Source organism: Plectropomus leopardus, chromosome 4, assembly GCF_026936395.1.
Source record: "Plectropomus leopardus strain MGB_pleo_1.0 chromosome 4, ASM2693639v1, whole genome shotgun sequence".
Classification (NCBI taxonomy): Eukaryota; Metazoa; Chordata; class Actinopteri; order Perciformes; family Serranidae; genus Plectropomus; species Plectropomus leopardus.
This window is the reverse complement of record NC_142179.1, coordinates 39,566,909-39,587,806: the sequence shown is the minus strand read 5'-3', so window position 1 is coordinate 39,587,806 and position 20,898 is coordinate 39,566,909. Positions and strand designations below refer to the sequence as shown.

General features: G+C 41.5%; 1 protein-coding gene across 4 annotated transcripts in view; it reads right to left on the bottom strand.

The window, feature by feature from the left end:
• The window catches only part of tncb (tenascin Cb), a 178,990-nt gene that overhangs the window by 47,917 nt on the left and 110,175 nt on the right, over nucleotides 1-20,898 (bottom strand). For all 4 annotated transcript variants that reach the window (XM_088077260.1, XM_088077262.1, XM_042488001.2 and 1 more), the window contains exons 7-9: nucleotides 17,047-17,316; nucleotides 16,484-16,669; nucleotides 10,304-10,393 (exon numbers count right to left, since the gene is read on the bottom strand). In XM_088077260.1, coding sequence (XP_087933386.1) covers nucleotides 10,304-10,393; nucleotides 16,484-16,669; nucleotides 17,047-17,316 — 546 coding nt within the window. The remainder of the gene's footprint in view (nucleotides 1-10,303; nucleotides 10,394-16,483; nucleotides 16,670-17,046; nucleotides 17,317-20,898) is intronic.

Below are 20,898 nucleotides of genomic sequence, written 5' to 3'. Positions count from 1 at the left end.
CCCGTAGCCATCTTGTGAGATGGCTGCACCTCCTCTAGCAGACATACAGAAGTTTATTTCACATAAAGACCAGAAGAACTGGGCAGTTAGCTGAAGCAGCAAAAGCCACAACAGCTACATTGCCAAAGACTAGATTACCACAGTTTTCACACTGAATAACTTAAGAAAACAAAGTAGTGAAAACACAGTGTGTGACTGGCAGAATGTTCTCATGAAATTAAAAACTGAAATAAGGAATGGGAGGGAGAATGTGATTGTTTCATTGCTGCTAGTGAGTCTCCAGTTGATATTAAAAATTTGAACTTTTTTGCTGCTACAACACAGAGGAAGTGAGATGTTTCCTCCTTGAAATAATTGAAAAGATATTACAAAGATAGCAGAGAAAAGAGCTTCAGATAGAACCTAGAGCAGTATAGGGATGGGAGACAGATTTTGTTGAGGAGCTGGAAGAGTCCAAGTGAAGCACCTTTTAAAAAATGGATTATTCTTTTGATATATGATATATGAATGATATATTCACTTTAGTCAATATGTGTTCAGATGAGTCTTTCGAAGAGCATTGGTGCTGTGATTTGATGTGTTACTGTGCTTTCAGACAGAACACAAAGTGGCATGACTGCAGTTAATAGAAAAATGCCATTAGCAGCAAATTCACCCAGGAGCAACACAAACTAAAACGTCTGCCCAAAATCATTTCAACTCGACTTTATCTATACAGAACTTTTATGCTTCACACAGCAAAATTTAAACAACATAGACAAAGGATAAAAACTAGCATGAACAACTGTATTGTAACTGTACTGTCAAGTTGAAAATTATAGCATTAAAACAACAAATTATGAAAAATCAACAAATCTAATTCTATAAAATGAATTAAAACAAAATAAACACCAGGGATTACAAGAAAAGTAAAAACAAATGAAGTCAAAGGTTGTAATGCCACTTTAAACTCAGATTAAAGGGGTCGTTTGGATTTTATAAAGTGGGGTTTTATGAAGTTCATAGACATAGACCGTATATTACAAACAGTAGATAGCGGTTGGCAAGCTCCTAGTTTGGGGAAGCAGGCTAAAGTTTGACACAGTAGCTAAGCAATGTAATGCTGTTCGTGGGGGTCAGCAAAAAATGTATTTTGGCCATCTAATAAAAGTCCAATCTAGAAATCTCCACATCAGTTGAAGTGTATACTGAGAGTATTTTCACTGCATTACCCTTGTGTCAGACAGTCCACTCCAACGGGGAGGCTCAGTCCCTTGTGCGCTGATCAAAGCCACCAGACTCCATTGATAAAAAAAAACAAAACAAAAAAACATGGAAGCTGCTGGTCTACTGCTGCTTTGATCAGTTAGTTAGGTTGTTAGTGTTATTGTGTGACTTTGGTGAATGTAAACAACACAAAACAAAAAACTATTGTCACTTTCAAAGCCAAAGCCACAATAACATAAATAAACAAACTGTTCAGGCAGCAATAGACAGCTCTTGTATTCAGCAATGTTAAATCAGTTTTTCTTTCGGCTTTGCAGAGAGCGATATAGGTATACATAGCGATATATAATTTTCCCTTTATATTTCTGAAAAAAAGGTGAAGCAGTGAACATTCCAAAGATAGCCTACATTTAAATTGAGAGCTGTCTTTTTAGGTGGCTAAAACATGTTTTGTTGCTGACAATGTTCACAGCATTAGACTGCTAAGCTTCCATGGTGTTGTTCTGCAGACTGCTTCTCCAAACTGGGGATGTGCCAACTGACATCTCGAATACTGACTGTAACCCCACGTCAAAAAATTACAGACAGAGTTTGCCATTCTAATATCAAGAGGCAGATTAGGGGCCTAAAAAGAGAAGATACCCTCACAGGTAATTTTATGGAACACGAGGGACATTTAAATGCAAAACAGTGGAGGACCTTAGTGATCTGGCTGGGACATAATATAAAAGAAAATGAGTTGAAAATCATTTAGCTTGAGTAAAAACTGTGTGAATCCCTGGGATTTCTGGGTTTACATCATACAGAGATGAGAGGGACAGCAAAAAGAGTAAATCAACAGGAAGAGTTGTGGTGAATTCTGAAATGCATGAGTACAAAAGCATGCACATCCAAAGAATAGGTGAAAAGACGGCAAACAAGAGACCACAAACAAGATAATGCTCCTATGAAAAAAGATTGAAGTACCACCAAGCAACAGAGTGTCAGGCTCTTATTCAGACCTTCAGTCAGAGTTTTGATGAACACAAACACACAGTCAAACATTTCATCTCCAACATTCCGATGAAGTTTTATGCAACAAGTTATGGTGGAGATGTCTTTTATTATGTAAAGTAAAACACAAAATTTTGTTTGTGTCTGGTAGCTTCTCTGTGCTGCTATTGCGAGCAATTCCCAGCTAATCCTTTAACTTGCTGCTTCTTACTTGCCTGTGATAAACCCACTCAAGTTTTGCACAAACACTCACTGCTGTCTTCTCCTCTCAGCGGTTTTTCCTGTTTAATCACATAGCCGTTCACTCACTATCAGCTCGTAAGCTACTTTAGCCCTGGATAGCAATGGCTTCATAAGTGGATGGCTTTAATAAGTGTAGTTTATTTGTTATTATTTGTAATTAGTTTATTTGATTGTTATTCATGTCCACGGTAATGACACCCGGTTACGCCAATCGGAGGTCCCCAAATTAACATAGAGTCGGTGTGTGCGTTTGCAAAAACGATGTCGGACACTGTAATTTTCTCTGGACACCTCCCCAGTCTGACCAATGATGACATGTTTAGCCACGTCATCATTCAACCACTGGCTGTTGAGGTGGTGTCCAGCAAATCATGTGGGCTTTGTAGATAATTAGCATTCTTTCTGGGGACAATCTAGTCTTATTAGGAGGGACGGCATCCATCCCACTTTGGATGGAGCCGCTCTCCTCTCTTGGAATATGGCCAGGTTTATTAGAGGCTCAAAGCCATGACAATCCAGAGCTGGGACCAGGGGGCAGAGTCGCAGTCTTACATACTTCTCTGAGCTGCTCCAGCAGTCAAACACCCATAGTGTAATAAAAATGGTGTGGGTTCACCAACCACTGAAATTGTTTAAATCTAAAATAAACAAAAGGGGAGTTGTCAAAGAGCATCATAACAGGAGAATTAAATGCAGACTTTTGAATAACAGATCCCTATCATATAAAGCTCTTTTTTTCAGTGAGTTAATATTGGATAATGATATTGATTTACTGATGATTATGTTAGCCTGAATGAGTCCACTCCTCCTGGTCATATAAATATTAATATTGCTCAGGCCCCTGGTCAAGGAGTGGGAGTTGCTGCTATTTTTAATTCATTTGAATTTAATTGAATTCTTAGTAATTTATCCTAAAGCTAAACTAAATCATAATTCATTTTGAAAGCCTTTTTCTTAGTCTTTCACACCCATCCTGGAAATCACTACAGCCCATTCTATTTGTTATAGTGTACTATGCCCCTGGCCCATACACTGCATTTTTAACCCAATTTGCAGAGTTTATATCAAGTTTAGTGCTTAAATCAGACAGTTATTATCGTTGGTGATTTTAACATTAATGTGGGTATTAATAATGATAGCCTCAGTTTTTAACACTATTGGATTCAATTGAATTCAGTCAGTGTGTACATAAACCCATCCACTGCTTCAACCATACTTTACATCTTGTCCTTGCGTACGGCATCGAAATTGAAGATTTAATCAGGGAAGACTAAGATTTAGTTTTCCCTGAGAATCCTGCTCTGTCAGACCATTATTTAATAACTTTCATTTTTTTTGTTACTCGATTACACGCCTGTCAGCAAGGATTACTGTACCAGATGTCTGCAGTGGTGCAGTAGCTTCTGCATTGACCTCATTGCCATGTCTCAATGTGACTGAGAACGATTTTACGAATTTAAGTCACTCTCAAATTGATTGTCTTGATAGTGCTACTGGCTCACTGTGATCAGCTCTCAACTCCATTGCACCTTTTAAGAGGAAAATAATGACACAAAGAAAATAGCTCCATGATTTAAACCCCGGACCCACAAATAAAAACAAGTATTGCGAAAATTTGAAAGAAATTGGCATACAACCAACCTGGAAGAGTCCCGTTTAGCCTGGCAGAACAGTCTTATAACGTATAGAAAGTCCCTCCGCCATGCCAGAGCAAACTATTACTCATCATTAATTGAGGAAAATAAATACAATCCCTGGTTCCTTTTCAACACTGTAGCAAGGCTGACCCAGACTCACAGCTCTATAGAGCCTTGTATTCCTTTGGCCCTCAGGAGTGATGACTTTATGAGTTTCTTTCACGATGAAATTATAACTATTAGAGATAAAATCCTTCACCTCTTGCTCTCAACCGACCTTACCTCTGACACAAGTAATTTGGATATGGCAGTAGGGCATGAAGTTTATTTAGACTGTTTTTGCCCCATTGACCTTCACATACTCTCATTCCGCATCCAAGCCATCAACATGTTATAGACCCCATCCCAACTAGGCTGCTTAAAGAAGTTTTACCCTTAATTGACAACTCTTTGTTAGATATAACCAATGTGTCTCTATTAACAGGCTATGTACCACAGTCCTTTAAAGTAGCTTTCCTTCAACCCTTAACCCTAACCCTAACCCTTCTAAAGAAGCCCACTCTCAATCCAGAGGTTTTAGCAAACTATAGACTGATATCTAATCTCCCCTTTCTTTCTAAAATCCTTCAGAAAAGTAGTTGCTAATCAGCTTTGTGACCAGTGAAAATTACTAACGACTTATGAATTGGCTCTGATAGAGGACTGGTCTCTTTATTAATCCTATTAGATCTCAGTTCGGCATTTGACACCATTGACCGTCAAATCTTACTGCACAGACTGAAACACTGAATTGGCCTTAAATCATACTTATCAGATCGTTCCCAGTTTTTTGCATTTTAATGATCAATCCTCCATGCATATTAAGGTCTGCTTCAGAGTGCCACAAGGGTCTGTGCTTGGACCAATCCTTTTACTCTATATATGCCTCCTTAGGCAACATCATTAGAAATCCCTCTGTAAATTTTCCTTGTTATGCGAATGATACGCAACTATATCTATCTATGAAGCCAGATGAAACTGATCAGTTATCTAGACTACAAGCATGCCTTCAGGACATAAAAGCCTGGATGAACCACAATTCCCTGATGTTAAATTCAGACAAAACTGAGGTTATTGTTCTTGGCCCCAAACACCTCAGAAACTCTTTTTCTTAAGATATAATTTCTTTAGGTGGCATTGCCTTGGCCTCTGGCACAACTGTAAGGAACCTCTGAGTTATATTTGATCAAGATCTATCTTTTGCCTACCATATAAGACAAACTTCAAGGACTGCTTTTTTTCAATTACGTAACAAAAAAAAAAAAAAAAAAATAGCCCCAACAAGTCCCTGAAGTCTCTCCAACTGGTGCTGAATGCTGTTGCACTTGTACTAATGGGAACCAAGAAAAGGGATTATATTTTCTCCTTTTATAGCTTCTTTGCACTGGCTACCCCTAAAATCCATCCATCCATCCATTTTCTTCCGCTTATCTGGAGTCGGGTCACGGGGGCAGAAGCCTAAGCAGGGAAGCCCAGACTTCCCTCTCCACGGCCACTTCGATCCCGAGGTGTTCCCAGGCCAGCTGAGAGACATAGTCTCTCCAGCATGTCCTGGTTCTTCCCTGGGGCCTCCTACCTACCAAATGTAGGATGGGAGCCAGAGCCTTCAGTTACCAGGTTCCTCTTTTATGGAGCCATCTTCCAGGTTTGGTCAGGGAGGCAGACACTGTCTCCACTTTGAAGGGTAGACTTAAGAGCCTCTTCTTTGTTAAAGCTTATAATCAGGGCTGACTCAGGTTGCCTGGACCAGCCCCTAGTTAGGCTGACATAGGTTTAATCTGCTGGGGGACTTTCTAGGCTACACTGAGCTCCTCTTTCCTACTCTTGCTCCCTCCAACTGCAAACGCTCTTGTCTTTTTACTGTATTATACTAACTCGGTTGCCTCTCAGGAGCATTTTTGCTCCTTAATAGTTTTCCCGGATTTTAGCTGCAACCTTTGTTGACTTCACAGTGATGGCATTGATGCTGTACCTCCAACTTGCCTTGATCGTGGTCTTGGTTGTGCTGTTGCTGTGGTACTGTCTGAGATTGCACCTGTGTTGTGGGCCTTGGTTGTGCAGATGCCATGATGCTGCTCGCTGCGACCTTTTACTGCCATTATTATGCATCATGCCTCCACTATTAATATACATCCGTGCTCAGTACAGCGACCAAGCCACTAGGCTCGCCAGGGTATGTGCAAAAGCCCCCAGAACCAACAGCCCTTTTTGATACATCACCCCCCAAACTCAGAGAGATCAGGCAGGTCATCATGCGTGCAAGATCAGCATCAGGGCCAAATAGAATACCTTACAGGTTGTACAAGAACTACCCCAATGTGATGAAGCTCCTGTGGAGCCTGATGAGAACAGCCTGGGCCAAGCTGGCTATTCCATCTGAATGGCAAAGAGCAGTGGTGGTTTTCATACCAAGGGAGCAGAACTCCAAGACCATCTACCAATTCAGGAGTATAGCCCTGCTAAACATAGAGGGGAAGATCTTCTTTGCAGTGATGGCCAAAAGGATGACCACCTAGCTGATGGAGAACGGCTACATCAACGCTAGCTGCGAGAAGGCTGGGGCCCCAGGATTTCCAGGCTGTGTGGAACATGCCACAATGATCTGGGATCAGATCCAGACCACAATGAGAGAGAAAAACGATCTCCATATTGTATGGCTAGACCTATCCAATGTGTACGGGTTGGTGCCACACCAGCTCATTGCCCTTGCTCCGGACTTCTTTTACACCCTGCAGAGCATCAAGGCCATGGTCATGTGCTACTTCCAGGACCTGTACATGTGCCATTCACTACAGAAGTTCACCACCAAAACGCAACAACTGGAGGTAGGAATTGCAATGGGATGCTCCATCTCCCCCAACCTCTTTGCAGCATTCAAGGTTATCCTGATCGGTGCCAGGCAGGTGGTGGGTGGAGTCCAACTTCCTGCAGGCCAGAGGCTCCGCCCATTAAGGAGCTATATGGATGACATTACATGCCTGATTCAAACCGCACCATGCATGTCAAGAGATCTGCAGCACCACACTGACCAGACATGGTGCTGTGGGCCACAGGCAAAAAATCATTAATGCTGGTTGAGCTTATAGCAGCACATGAAAGGAAGAAGCTGAAATACGCTGACTTGGTTGCGGAATGCAGGGAAGGTGGAGGAAACACAAGAACATATCCTGTGGAAGTTGGCACTCCAGGAAGAAGAAGCAGAAAAAGCAAGCTTTTGGCTCTGGCTTAGGAGGCGGGACAAGGCATGGGGAGCTGGTAACTCCTGAAGTAGGTTGGAGGGAGTGTCAGGAAGATGTCCCTGTTCACTGCTCCACCACCAGGAGATGTACCGGGTTAAGGGGCGAAACATCGGTGAATGGTGGCCCCCGGCTGATGACCCTGCAGCCAACCAAACAAGCACCGTTAGAGGTGCGGCAGGCTTACAGTCAAGCAGGCTCAACCCCTACCTGTATAAACCAAATGCATGGGACTCTTAACAACACCTACGATATTTGCATGTAACATCACATGCTATCATAGAGTGCATTTAGTTATTTTCCATCTATCACTTTTGTAATATGATATGCTGCTGTTACCATTATTGCTGTGCTTCTCTCCCCCTCTCTTCCTCCCCTCTCTCTTTCTCTCTCTCTTTCTCTTTCCTTTTTGTCCTTACTGTAATTTAATTGTTATTTACAACATCTATTGCACGTCTGTCTGTCCTGGAAGAGGGATCCCTCCTCAGTCGCTCTTCCTGAGGTTTCTACCATTTTTTTCCCCCTGTTACAGGTGTTTTTTGGGGGAGTTTTTTTTTTTTTATAATTTACAATATAAAAAATAGTCAGTGATAGAATATAGTGCAGTAGGCCTCTCAGGCATTTCATTTCATTCAATTTATTTATAAAGACAACACACATTAATCAACATTTCTGTAAATGTGCATGTGTTAGCCATTCTGCTGACCTCGACTCGGGATGTTGTGGATCGGTGGAAGGAATACTTCAAAGACCTCCTCAATCCCACCGACTTCGTCCTACACTCACCTATGGTCACAAGCTTTGGGTAGTGACCGAAAGAACAAGATCGCGGGTACAAGCGGCCAAAATTAGCTTCCGTAGGGGGGCTGGGCTCTCCCTTAGAGATAGGGTGAGAAGCTCGGTCATCTGGGAGGGGCTCGGAGTAGAGCTGCTACTCCTCCGTGTTGAGAAGAGCCAGATGAGGTGGATTGGGCATCTAATTAGGATGCCTCCAGGACGCCTCCCTGGTGAGGTGTTCAGGGCACGTCCCACTGATAGGAGACCCCGGGGAAGACCCAAGACACGCTGGAGAGACTATGTCTCACAGCTGGCCTGGGAACGCCTCTGGTTCCCCCGGGAGGAGCTGGATAAAGTGGCCGGGGAGAGGGAAGTCTGGGCTTCCCTGCTTAGGCTGCTGCCCCTGCGACCCAACTCCGGATAAGTGGAAGAAAATGGATGGATGGATGGATGTTTGGCTGTTTTAGTGTGCCATCCAGCACTGGTGACTAACATATAGTGGTGGATGCATATGCCCATAGCAGCAGGGCAGGGAGATGAGAAAATACGAGGGAAGCACAGTGGCCCATTCGAAATTTGCATACACAGTTGGTGACATCACATGACAATATTGACAACTTGGATCAATTTTTAATTTTTTTTTTTTTTTCTTATGAAAACACCTATAGCTGGCTAAAGATCAGTGGACCCTTAAAGATGAAAGCAGGGGTGTCCACACTCTTTTGATTTGGGGAAATATGTGAAAATACCTGCAGCTGCTTCTCACATCATATGGGTTACTAAAAACAAATAAAATCCCACCAATTGTGACAAACACAACCGTTTAATCTTAAGTAAATAGCTTTCCATGAATCGTTGTAGCGGCTGCTGCGGCAGCTGAAGTAGACGAAGTTGATGTGGTCGAGGGAGAGGGTGAGCAGCTTGTTCACTGCTGAGTTGAGATATGTCAAGCACTTTGCAGCCACATCCGATCTCTGGTCCAGTCGCACCATGGACCCACATATCAGTCTGACAGTACATTACATCGACAAAAAATGGAAATCGCGCACCAGAGTGCTCGGGACGCATATTTTCCATCTGATCACATGGGAGAGATGGTCGGACAGGGCTTAAGACAGATACTGTCTGCATGGGACATCAGGGAAGAGGACCTCGTCGCCATAACAACTGACAGCGGCACCAATATTGTGAAAGCTGCCCAGCTCAATGAATGGACGCGTGTGCAATGTTTTGGGCATCGGCTACACCTGGCAATCGGTAAGTGCGCAGTTATATTCTGTGTTTTTGTGTGTTCAATTGTATAATGTAGGACATATTAAATTATTAAATTATGTCTTTTTGCCACATAATAGAGCTACAGCAGTAACGTTTTAGCTATAGAATTACAGTTAAATGGCTACAGCTATTTTTTCTATTGTATTGTGTGTCTTTTTAGTGGCTGGGCTAATGTAATGATTTTAGACTTTATTGTAATTGCACTGATCTGTCATTTAAGATGAAAAGTGCAATATAAATAAAATGAATAATAATAATAATTATTATTATTATTATTACAGGTCCTCGCTGATGACATGGCATCTTGTTCCGAAATGGTCAGACCTGGATGTCTTGGAGGCCGTAAAGAAGTATGTCACCATCTCATCTTAAAAGCCTGTCCTACACATCCTCCATTCGAAGCTCTTTGTAATGTCCATATTTGGATTTTTTTTTATGAGATTGTATTTTTAATACTTTGTGTTTGTAGGAAATTTAAGTTATTTTATACTTTCAAATGTATTCGGTACTTCTGTGCTTATCAGCTGTTCAATAAATCTTAACAACTAAAAGTACTTAATTTGTATTTTCGTAATTTATTTTCAGACAGTGTAGTCTTACATTCCTTTACAGTCCTTTAAAGTGGCAAAATAATTGCAATAAATAGGTTCAGGGGAGTCATACTATCAATATAACTTCCACAGCCCCATCTAATGGCCAAACTTTTTTTTTGCGCAGGGGGTGCAGTGGAGTAGTTATCGTCCATTTATCGTTATTGAGGTGAACTGCTCAATATATCGTGATATTGATTTGAGGCCATATTGCCCAGCCCTATTCATGAGGATATGCAGGAGTACAGTTGTGGATTAAGTCTATGGCATATATATGTATGCAGTTCTGTATATGACAGTATCTTACCAGTTACTGCATTGGTGGTTGTCGGCAGACTCTCCCGTTCATCTTTCACTGCGGTCACGCCCATCCCATACTCTGTGCCAGGTCTCAGGCCTACATCACAGGGCAAAATAAAAATACTGTGATACAGACATAAAAACGCAAGCTCATGTTTTATTTGCACAAATCCACTGAGATGTCTCCAAATGAACGCTGTGGAGGCTCTGTAGTCAAGTGGCCAGCTGTTTGGGCTAATGATTCCGGTGACTATGGCAAACACAAAAACGCTCTGATGTGGCTGGGTTGCAAAATAGAACCCTAATTGCATTTCATGGCAAGTCTGCACTCACTGTGGAACACCAGTGTTGTATTTGCATTGATGGATCTATAGGGCCCTTGTGGCAGATCAGAAACACTACTATAATACAATAGTCTCTGGAGGCCCTTTGGTCTCTACAGTTAAGCCCTCTCTCGACCTGATCGCTTCTAATTCCTTTATTTACTCCCGAAGAGGTCATCACACAAAGTCCTGCAGCATGAAATTACATCTAATGCCCAGGGAACTCATTATCAATAAAATCACAAGCGTGAAGGTAATTACTGATAATAACTGTGTGAAAGAAGTGCTGAGGTGTGCGTGGAGCAGAGTGGGACGCTGGCTGAATGGACACAGTGCTTAATTTCCATAGGATGGGCCTCCCAAGGACAAAGAATTGGGCCAGACAAAGACACTATTAGCCTGTTTTTGGAAGCTTTTTGTTTCTCATAGTGTCTAATCCTGCCATGCCACAGCACACAGTGTAGAAACAAACACATCCACCTCAAAGCATGGCTTTATAATGTCAGTGGTGCAGATAGATGAAAACACACCGCTTCTCTTGTTTGAGCGAGATCTCACAGCATAACAAGCGACAGTGTTATTCCATTAAAAGTCTCAATGCCAAACCCCCTTGGGTGGTTTTCTTATAAAGTGAGCTTTATGTAGACAGGCAAACATTTCACAACACAAAACAAAGGCACCCATTTTGGAAATGAGCAGGATCAACATAACACAAACCATTTAACAGGAAGCACCATAAACACTTGCCCAAAGAAACAGGAGAATAAACACTTCACACTGTATCATTTCTTTTCCCACAGAGCCTTTTCAGCTGTGTCATTTGTATGCAAAGTGGTAATGGGCTAATGTGAATTCAAAACAGACAAAAGAATGAAAACACTGAATATATTGTGGAACTGCTCGTTTTACTAAGCAAGACTTTTTTTCCCTTTTTTTTTAACTGTAGCTGAGATCAGGAGAAGTCCAGCCTAATTGCTCTGACATGTTGAGTGGGTGCATGGTCATAAATTAATCAAACATTACCCCTTCAATTTACATAATCAGAAATAAAAGAGGCACATGGTAAGGTGTAGAAAGAAAAACATATATATCCAAATGGGAAGTCAGTTGTTTGTGAGAACCACCTACTGACCAGTCGCCCGCCCTATGCGCACAGTAACGCTCCTTATATTACATGCTTGCCGGCAGCATTATTACCTGATGCTGTCCTTCAGCATCATGTGCGTGTGACCGGTTCCATCTGGCTGTGTTCTAAAGTGATGCCACCCATGTGCGTTGCATGTGGACATGCCCAGTGCCCTCCAAGACATCTGCCAGTGTACAATAACAACACCATCGGTTCTGTCTGAGCGTGTTTATAACTGACACCATCCAGCCACATTCCAGGTGGACGCAGTGGCTTTTGGCATCAAACTCACATGCCAAAAACACTGTCAGAGTGGCACTAGCCCATTTGATGAGTTCGGAGCTTAAACTGTATGAATGGATGGTTGGACAACATGACAGTTTCCCCAAAGTGTAACTTTTCAATTTTGATCGCCCCCTGGTGACTGGCTGCAGTATAGTTCATAAAGCCTGCCCCTCCATATTAATGGATGTAACATAGGCCAAACTAAAATTGAAAGTACACACCAAATGCATTTTTCCTTAAAATGGTTTCCAACACTGAACGTAGTTCTTATCATTCTGATATTTATTCAAGTGATCATTTTATGATAAGTTCAGTTTTAATGAGTTACGCAAACAAAAAGGGGATTTTCAGCCATGATTGACAACTGTATCAGCCAGTCCATGCGCTTGCATTGAATGGAGCTGCTTGCAAATGGTCAAACGGGTGTTTTGGCGGGAACTTCCCCTACTGTGCAGACTCCAGCTCTGTATGACTTCACCAGCACAAGATGGCAATGGCCATATTTTGGAGTTGGTGGAGTGGAGGTTTCTTGTGGTGGTCTGAGGGATGAGTAGTTCTTTGAGATAGGAGGGGCCGTTGCCATGAATGCAATGATGTGTCAGCAGGGAGAGTTTGTACTCTATTCTGAGTGGAATTGGAAGCCACTGGAGCTTTTGGAGGCTCTTGCTAGGGATCCCGATGAGAAGTACATTACAGTAGTCATGCCTGGAGGAGACAAAAGCATGGACTAGTTTTTCAGCATCAGGGAGAGTGAGAAAGGGGTGGAGATTGGCTATGTTTCTGAGGCGGTAGAATAAGGTTTTTCAGAGATTGTTGATGTGTGCTTCAAAGGTTAGGTATGAGTCGATTTTAACACCCAGGTTTGTGAGTGTTGTTGAGAGGTGGATGTCTCGGCCAGAGAAGCATATGGTGGTGATGTCGGATGACTGGACTTGGTGGGGGATGCCAATTAGAATGGTTTCAGTTTTGGAGCTTTTTAATTGAAGGAAACTGTGGTTCATCTATGGACTGGATGAAGTGGTTTATGATTGTGGTGATTAGGGGACTTATGGCGACAAGGTTTGTTTTGGCAAGGGGTGTTGGGAAGAGGATCCAGGGCAGAGGTGCTGGGTTTCATCTTATGAATGATGTCCTCTACTTCTCTCTGTGTTATTCTAATGAAGCTGGAGAAAGGCAGGGCGGTCACTGGCTGTGGGTGGACGTAAGGGTCTGGAAGGAGGGAGGCACTTGAGAGGGAGCTACGGATGGTGTCTACCTTCATCTGTGATGCTGGCGTGTGACAGGGTTTGAGGTTTGAGGAGATGGTGGATAGTGGAAAAAAGCTGCTTTGAGTTGCCCGACTGCTGTCTATGATTCTGGAGAAAAACAGCGATTTTCTGTCTTTGAAAGATTTGGAGAAGGCTTTTAGCCTCACTTAAGCATAGCAGGGGTAAGTGGATGCATCATTTAACTTCTATACAGTCTTTGGTTTGGAGTGAAAACAAGCTGGTACAACACTGGTAATAAGCACAACCTCAATTCCAAAACTTATAGGCACCGTAAAAGTGTGGCAGAGCAGTTGTATGGGATTTCTATAGTGCAAGGGTATATTCCAGAGAGCAGGTTTTGTAAAAACTCTTGGTTCAAAGTTAATGTTAGTATGTATTTTTAGGATTATGCATCCTCCATAGTTAGTTCAAGGCTCAATGTCTACCCCAAATAAATACCTACCTATGGTGAACTCTTAGTGCCTGCAAGTTGACCATAGGTATCTGAGATGGACCTGCCAGCAAATTTAGTAACGCAAACACATGCCTCACTTCTCAAGAGAACCTTAGTATCTGAAATGTTAGTAATTGATACCAACCATCTATGTCATGACAACTGTATAAATACCATTGTCTTTTCTCTGTTCTGTGTTGAACGGCTGCTTGCATGTTTCTTTCATTCCTATGTTGACCAGAGTGCTCGTAATAAACGTTACCTGATTGAAGCTTCAATTCTGGGTTTTCAGTTCCAGCAAGAGAGGTGACCTAAACTCTTAATGAGTTACCACGATAACTGACCATTTGAAACTAACCTGCATGCTGGCAAGTTTTTTCACTTCATCATCGGATCACACCACAGATCGAAGCGCATTAATTAACAACGTTTTGCTGTATGATAGAACCAGAAACTTTGTTGATATTTATTTGTTACTCGGGACAATCTAAAGTTACTGCTTTTATATGCTGTCAGTCATTTCTTTGAACAACGTTTTTTTCCCTCATTTTTATGCAGCATCAAACCACCCTCAGCTCAGAATGAAATCACTGTATGTTCTCTTTCATAACACTTCAGACAAGAGCAGTTGCACTAAAATGTTTATTGCACATAATTTGTCAGTTTAAATTTCAAAAAGGTTGCAGGTTTGCAGGTTTAGATACATTGGCAAAATGAATATTTTTCCCCATAATTTATGATGTGATTGGTCACATGGAAGGAAGATAATTTCTATAATATTTGAGATGAGATACTGTGGGTTATATGTTAACAGTTCACAGTGGTGGTGCCACAGCAGGGTGAGCATGTTTTTTTTTTTCCTTTTTATATAGATGCCATATAATCTGAACATGTTTTAAAAGCATTTCAGTTTAAATTTACTGCTATATTTAGTAAAGAAGTTGAAATAAAACCACTGAATGCTCTATTTTAGCCCATTGTATTGTAACTGTTCTCGTGTGCAAATCACCAACCACATTATTACTGAATCCCATTACAATCACGTGTTTATGTCTTTGATTTATTATTGAAATCTTAGATTGGGCCTGTGTTTCATCTCTGAAAGAATAAAGCTGTCCAAATATTAATAAAGTGTAATATAGACTATGACCTAAATTATGAATTAATGTATGAATAAAGATAAATGTGTGAATAGAAATAATGCTGATTTCATAAAATGTATTTTTGGTAATTTATTCACACTTTCCAGGCACTTACTCTGGCTCTTTTATTTTTAATATGCGGTGTATGGGGTGCCGATTGTAAATTTGTACACTCTGAAAGTAACAGCAACATTTCTCCACATTTAGCTCTGAAAAACAATTAAAAAGAGGTGTGAACCTTTTAAAGTCACTTTTTAATCACATCTAGAGCAATATTTGCAAACTTTGTCAGATTTGTTCTTTCGTGAAAAATATTTTCAAGATAATATCACTGTCAAATAAAAATGTTTAAAATTAAGTCTAACTGTTAAATGTTGAATCTGATCATTATATCTAAATGTTAAATCTAAATGTTGAATGTCAAATCTAAATGTTAAATGCTAAGTCTAAATATCAGATCTTTATATCAAAATTCTAAATATTTAACCAATATGTAAATTCACACTGCTGCTTAGTGGAAGTACCAAAATAAGAGCTCAATGCATTGATGGTTCATGTACATGGCGGGCGACAGATTTTTGTTCAGAAATGAGAAAATTGCAATCAGAAAATGAGCTAGTTACTCTCTGCCTCACTTGCCGTGAGGAAAGCAGCCTGCACCTGGTGCAGACGGAGTCGCTGAATTCAGCCAGAGCTAACCCGCTAACCCGGTGCCCGATAGCAGTCAGCATGTAGACCTACAAATACATGACAAATGTATCATAATTCTACCAAGCTTTGGAGGTGGAACTTGCGATCTCAATTATTAATTTTTCTTTGTCCATCAGAATAAAATGGAGACTTTGCGTTTACCTGTTGCTATAGTGAATCATAGTACCAGTGCTCCACTGATGATAGTTTTTCTCTCACAGAGCATGAGCTTAACTCAGAGTGAGCTGTTAGCTGTTCTGGAACTCTGATTAACTGTTCTGGAACTGAAAACTCAAAGTTGTGGACCCCAACTCAGCGAATGGACCCCAGGTGTGCCTACAGCATTGGCCTCTGAGTGTATATCTGTTTATAGATATGTAACGTCATAAAGACCCTGAGATGTGGTTGAACAGCTCATTCCCATTTTGTCTAATACAGATGCTTGGTTAAGCCCCCTCGGCATGTCATAAACACAGATAAGGCCTCCCTTAACATCTTTATGTGATGCACAGCTGTCTCCTTGGAGAAATGTGTTGTAACAGGTGGTAAACACTGTCAAACACTGTCAAACAGTAGCAGTTAGGTTTAGACAACAAAAGTACCTGGTTAGATTTACAAAAAGATCATGTTTAGGGTTAAAATAAATATATAAGTTGACAATACATCACGTAAGTACGTCACAACTCTATATAAATTACATAATGCTAAGTTAACACAACATTGACTTTTGGGCTCCCACAGGATACAAACTGTAGTCTCAGCATCAGTACATGATGACCAGAACATGACAACAGGCTTGGGAAAACTAGTACTTGGACTAAGATTCTAACACTGCTGTATGTATCTGTGATTTGCATGTTGATAGTAGGACCATGAACCTGAATTGATGTTTGTGTGTGTTTGGCCCTGGCTTCCAGTACCTGTGATCTTCGCCTGGGTGCTGTCCTTGGGTCCTGGGGGGAAGAGCAGCTCTCCGTGCTCCCCTCCAGACAGAGGTCCATACTTGATACGGTAGTTGTCGACTGGAGCATGGCTATTCCTCCACTCAAGCGTGATGCTCTCATCAGTCAGCTCCACTGTCTGCAGGTCTCTGGGGGCATCCAGGTCTACAGAGAACTGGACTTCAGATAGATGTAACTATACCCCAACCTAAATTCAACTGTATTTCTAATACACATACTGTATATATACCAAATCATAACTAGATTGTCTTTAAGGACCATGCTGACATTGGGGATTTTACTCTCTCTGTATTATGGAGGACATTTGGTCCTTTATGAAACATACATATCCATGGACACACACCGGCAAGATATCCTCTCTGGTAAACATAGAGCCATAAGTAAAGTATGTGTGCTCCAGTGCCTCCCAGCTGTCACACAGGTCATTCAACTTGGTTATGATTAACAGTTTATAGTTGTCAGGTTGTAACTAACAGGGTCAGGTACTGAAAAAAAACATCAAATTGTTATTTCAGTCTTACCTGTGTGGAAAGACTCATAGACAGGAATGCTGGCCCTTTCGCCCCTCCGGGCCAACAGAGACACCTCGTACTGGGTGTCGGGGGCAAGGCCTACCAGGTGGTACTGGGTGTCAGTGGAGGAAAGCTCTACCATGTTGTGATCAGCTGGGTTTGACCTGGGCCCATAGGAGACACTGACCCCATCCACATGAGCAAGGGGCTTGAACCACGTCACCAGGGCTGTGGTGTCTGTAACATCTCGCACATCTATCTGGCTGGGGGCATCAATCACTGGAGAGGAGAGGGGTGACACAGTAAGGACCTTTGTTTGCAAAAAGATTGACAAAACTGAAGAAAATTAAACAAAATTGGAACGTTATACACACACACATACACACACACATAAATATGTATATTGTTGATAAATTGTTGGATTAGTTTGTTTTTTGTCTGTTTAATAATATTTCATCATATACAGTATCATCACCAACCCCAGCTTCATTTAAATATTACATTTTCAAATGTGTTAAAGTTCACTTCTGATGTTCTGGTCAAGTGTGACTCAGCTGCTGCTTAGCTGTGGCATATCTAAAGAGTCTCTACCCTTTTTTTTCCTGTGATGCAAATGCTTCACACCAAAGATAGTAAAGTGGTCTTTTAATAATCATAACGACATTTTACCCCCTTTCACTACAGTTCCAATGTCTATTTCTCTTACAGACATAAAGAAAAACAAACATATCTGTTTAACTCAACCATTCATGTTCCCATTTCAAAATTAAAGTCCTCTGACAACATTTCTGTTGACAGATTTCCTTAATTTTTTAACATGAGGCTTTTTATTGTGAAATATTTGCACAGCCATGTTGTGGAAATACAGTAGTTATAGCAGCAGTCTGCTCTGTAGCAGAACCGCAGCAACAACGCTGTCTGTGTGAACACCAAAAGCATGGGAACCACAGCACTTCAGCAGCTATCATGCACTGTTCATGCAGTATGGCCTGGATGTTAGACACCGACTGCAAGTCATAATCTTACTTGCTAAGTCAGAAACCATAGTTTACCTTTGAGGAAGTATGCAGTCAAATTTAGCAACAATACAAATAAAGTCAATAAAAAGATGACTTGATGTCAATGCCTTTTGAGGTGAGGACGTGTGCATGAGTTGAAAATATTTGTATGCGACTTTATTGGCTGATTGGGGTGAATAAACACAGATTGTACCAACAGTCCAGCTGTCACATTCATGTTGTGTCTGAACACACATCACAGTTTCCCATTGTATATCTTCTCTCTCATTCTAAGCAGTATCAGGACAACCACCAATAGCTGAATCTAGCTACTGATCACAGAGTGTCAAAGAAGGGCCATTTTTGTGTTGTAAATTTGTGTTTGAGCAGAAGTAGATATTTTCATCATGATTTTATCTCTTGTGTTGGTGCCCTCATGGAAGTGAACCTTGGCCATAGATCATTAAGCAGGAGGCAGATAAAGGGTTAGGTCTGGGGAGTCACCTAACCTGCATTGCTGAAATGAATACAGTCATTTCAGCAATGCAGGACTTTGAAATGTGACAGCCTTCTTGCATTTATGAGGTTGTTCAGCCTTTTTACAGATCAAATCCTCAGTCCATGAAGAGCGCCTTTTCACCAGCGCTGAAATTGATTTGTCACACGTAAGTAACTTTAGGAAAATAAACCTTCTGCACAGACCTGATAACGTAAGGAGTCTGCATTTGAGCTTAACAGATTTGTCTTCTGAGGATGCTGTGAGTGTGTCATTTGGGTGTCACAATACCTCTTTCCTGGGTGGCCACAGTCCCTCTGAGCCTGACTACTCAACTGTCTGGTGCCTCCCACACATGATGGGTTGGGTTGGAGGGGGAGGAGAGAGGGGAGAGCTTACTTCACACAATTAGGCCCTCAGCATGCAAATCCCACAGTACGTGTCCACAAGCCGGTGTAATAGGAGACATTAGGAGAGCCTGAGTGATATGGTACATTTTGAACCTCATAATCCATGTAGTGCTAACACATGTGCATATGTACGTGGGCGGGCTATAGTGTTGGCATAAACATGGGGTAGAAGACAAGTTCATCCCCTTTGACTTTGTCATGCATAACAAGGTTTGTTCAAAATATGTCTATTAGTAACTTTTGGTCAAAAATGTATTGAAATAATTTAACTAATTAAGAGAAAGAGACTTTTCCGTTATTGAGGAAAGTCAATGTAACGCATTAAACAAGAAATATAAACAATTTGGTACGTAAGATAAGAAAGATAAGATAAGATGGATAAAAGAAAGGGAAATGGATGTGCAGCAGTTGTAATACAAAAGCTATGTTTCCATCAAAAGCTTTCAGTACATTGCCTTTGGAACCAAAGGTAACTACTACAAACAGGGACTTAGACCCTAGATCTGTGTGCATGTGGGTGGGGTTGTCCACAGAGCGGGGCTGCAGGCTGATATTTCTAACAGGAACAGGCTGGAGTGTGAGTTTCTCTCTATGGGATTTTCATAAATGGCAGGTGTGTGCATTGCCTCCTTGTCAGGCAAGGGTAGGGGTTTAGTATTGCTGGAGTGCACAGGAATGGCGCTCTGCAAAGTTTTTTCCTCAAGTGAAGATAAGAATATTTTAAGCAATAGCACATGAGACGGAGTGCAGTTGTACTGTTTATCATCATGGCTATGATTCGGTTGTAGGAATCACAGCTGTGAACCAGGGATGTAACGATGCATCACAGGGCAGTTAAAAATCGATACAAAAGAGAAGATGCACCCTCCAGTTTCAAATCGGTAATGTGGCGGCATTTGAGCTTCCTCAAGTCAGAAAGAAAAAAGGTGAGGAGATGACAGAAAAGACAAAGACAATCTGCAAATATTGCAAGATGGTGTTGAACTACACAAATACTACAACTAAGATGATGCAGCATGAGCGCTGGCATCATAGTAATGAGTGCCGGTCAGCCCCGCCTACGCACGTTACTCCTTGACGACAACTACACGGCCAAACCACACTGACAAGCATGTTTGCAACCTCGTTCGCCCAAATGAGTGCAGGAGCCAAACAGAGTGCCCAACTTCTTACTCACGAGTGGGAAATAGCTAACTTCTTCAAACTTGCACTCTCTGCTTTCCCTTCTAGCTAAAGCATACCTTTCCCCACCAGCAAATTCTGTCCCAAGTGAAAGGGTCTTTTTTTTAACAGCATTGTGAATGTCCAGAAATGATGCCTCAGAAACAATAAGGGATTCTTTAATTTGATATGGAAAAGAATAGAAAATGCAATATTTTGTATTGAATAATTAATAGAATATTTTTCAGTCATATTTTTTTTCTATAATCTCATTTTGTGTTTAAAAAAATGTGAGAAAATCATACCATGAACCCAGTATCGTGAATGGTATCGAATTGTGAGTTGAGTGAATCGTAACATCCCTACCGTGAACACATAAACATAATCCTGACCACTGGCTTGCTACTTGTGCAAGCTAGGTAGACATGTTATTTGCAGACCAGCTGTTTAGGCTGTTTTATTATGATGATTTATCTGTATGTTTCTATCAGTTGTGTCCCTCAGTTATGTCCCTCTTAAGTTGCCGAGCCAAGCAGGAAGAATTTTTATCAGCTCAGAGCTGCAGTCTACTCTTCTCCACCTCCTGCACTCACCACCGCCTCCAGCTGTTTCACCCAGCTGAGGAAACTCTGGCTCCCGTCGCCAGTGAAGGAAGAGGGCAGGTCAATCTTAGAGTCCCTGCGGGGTCCTCGTCTCCACACGACATCTTCAAAATGTAAGCTAGTTGTGCGCAGTCTCTGAAGCACCATGGGTATACTGAGGAAGCTAAGCTAAAATCAGCAGCACAGGTAACAGC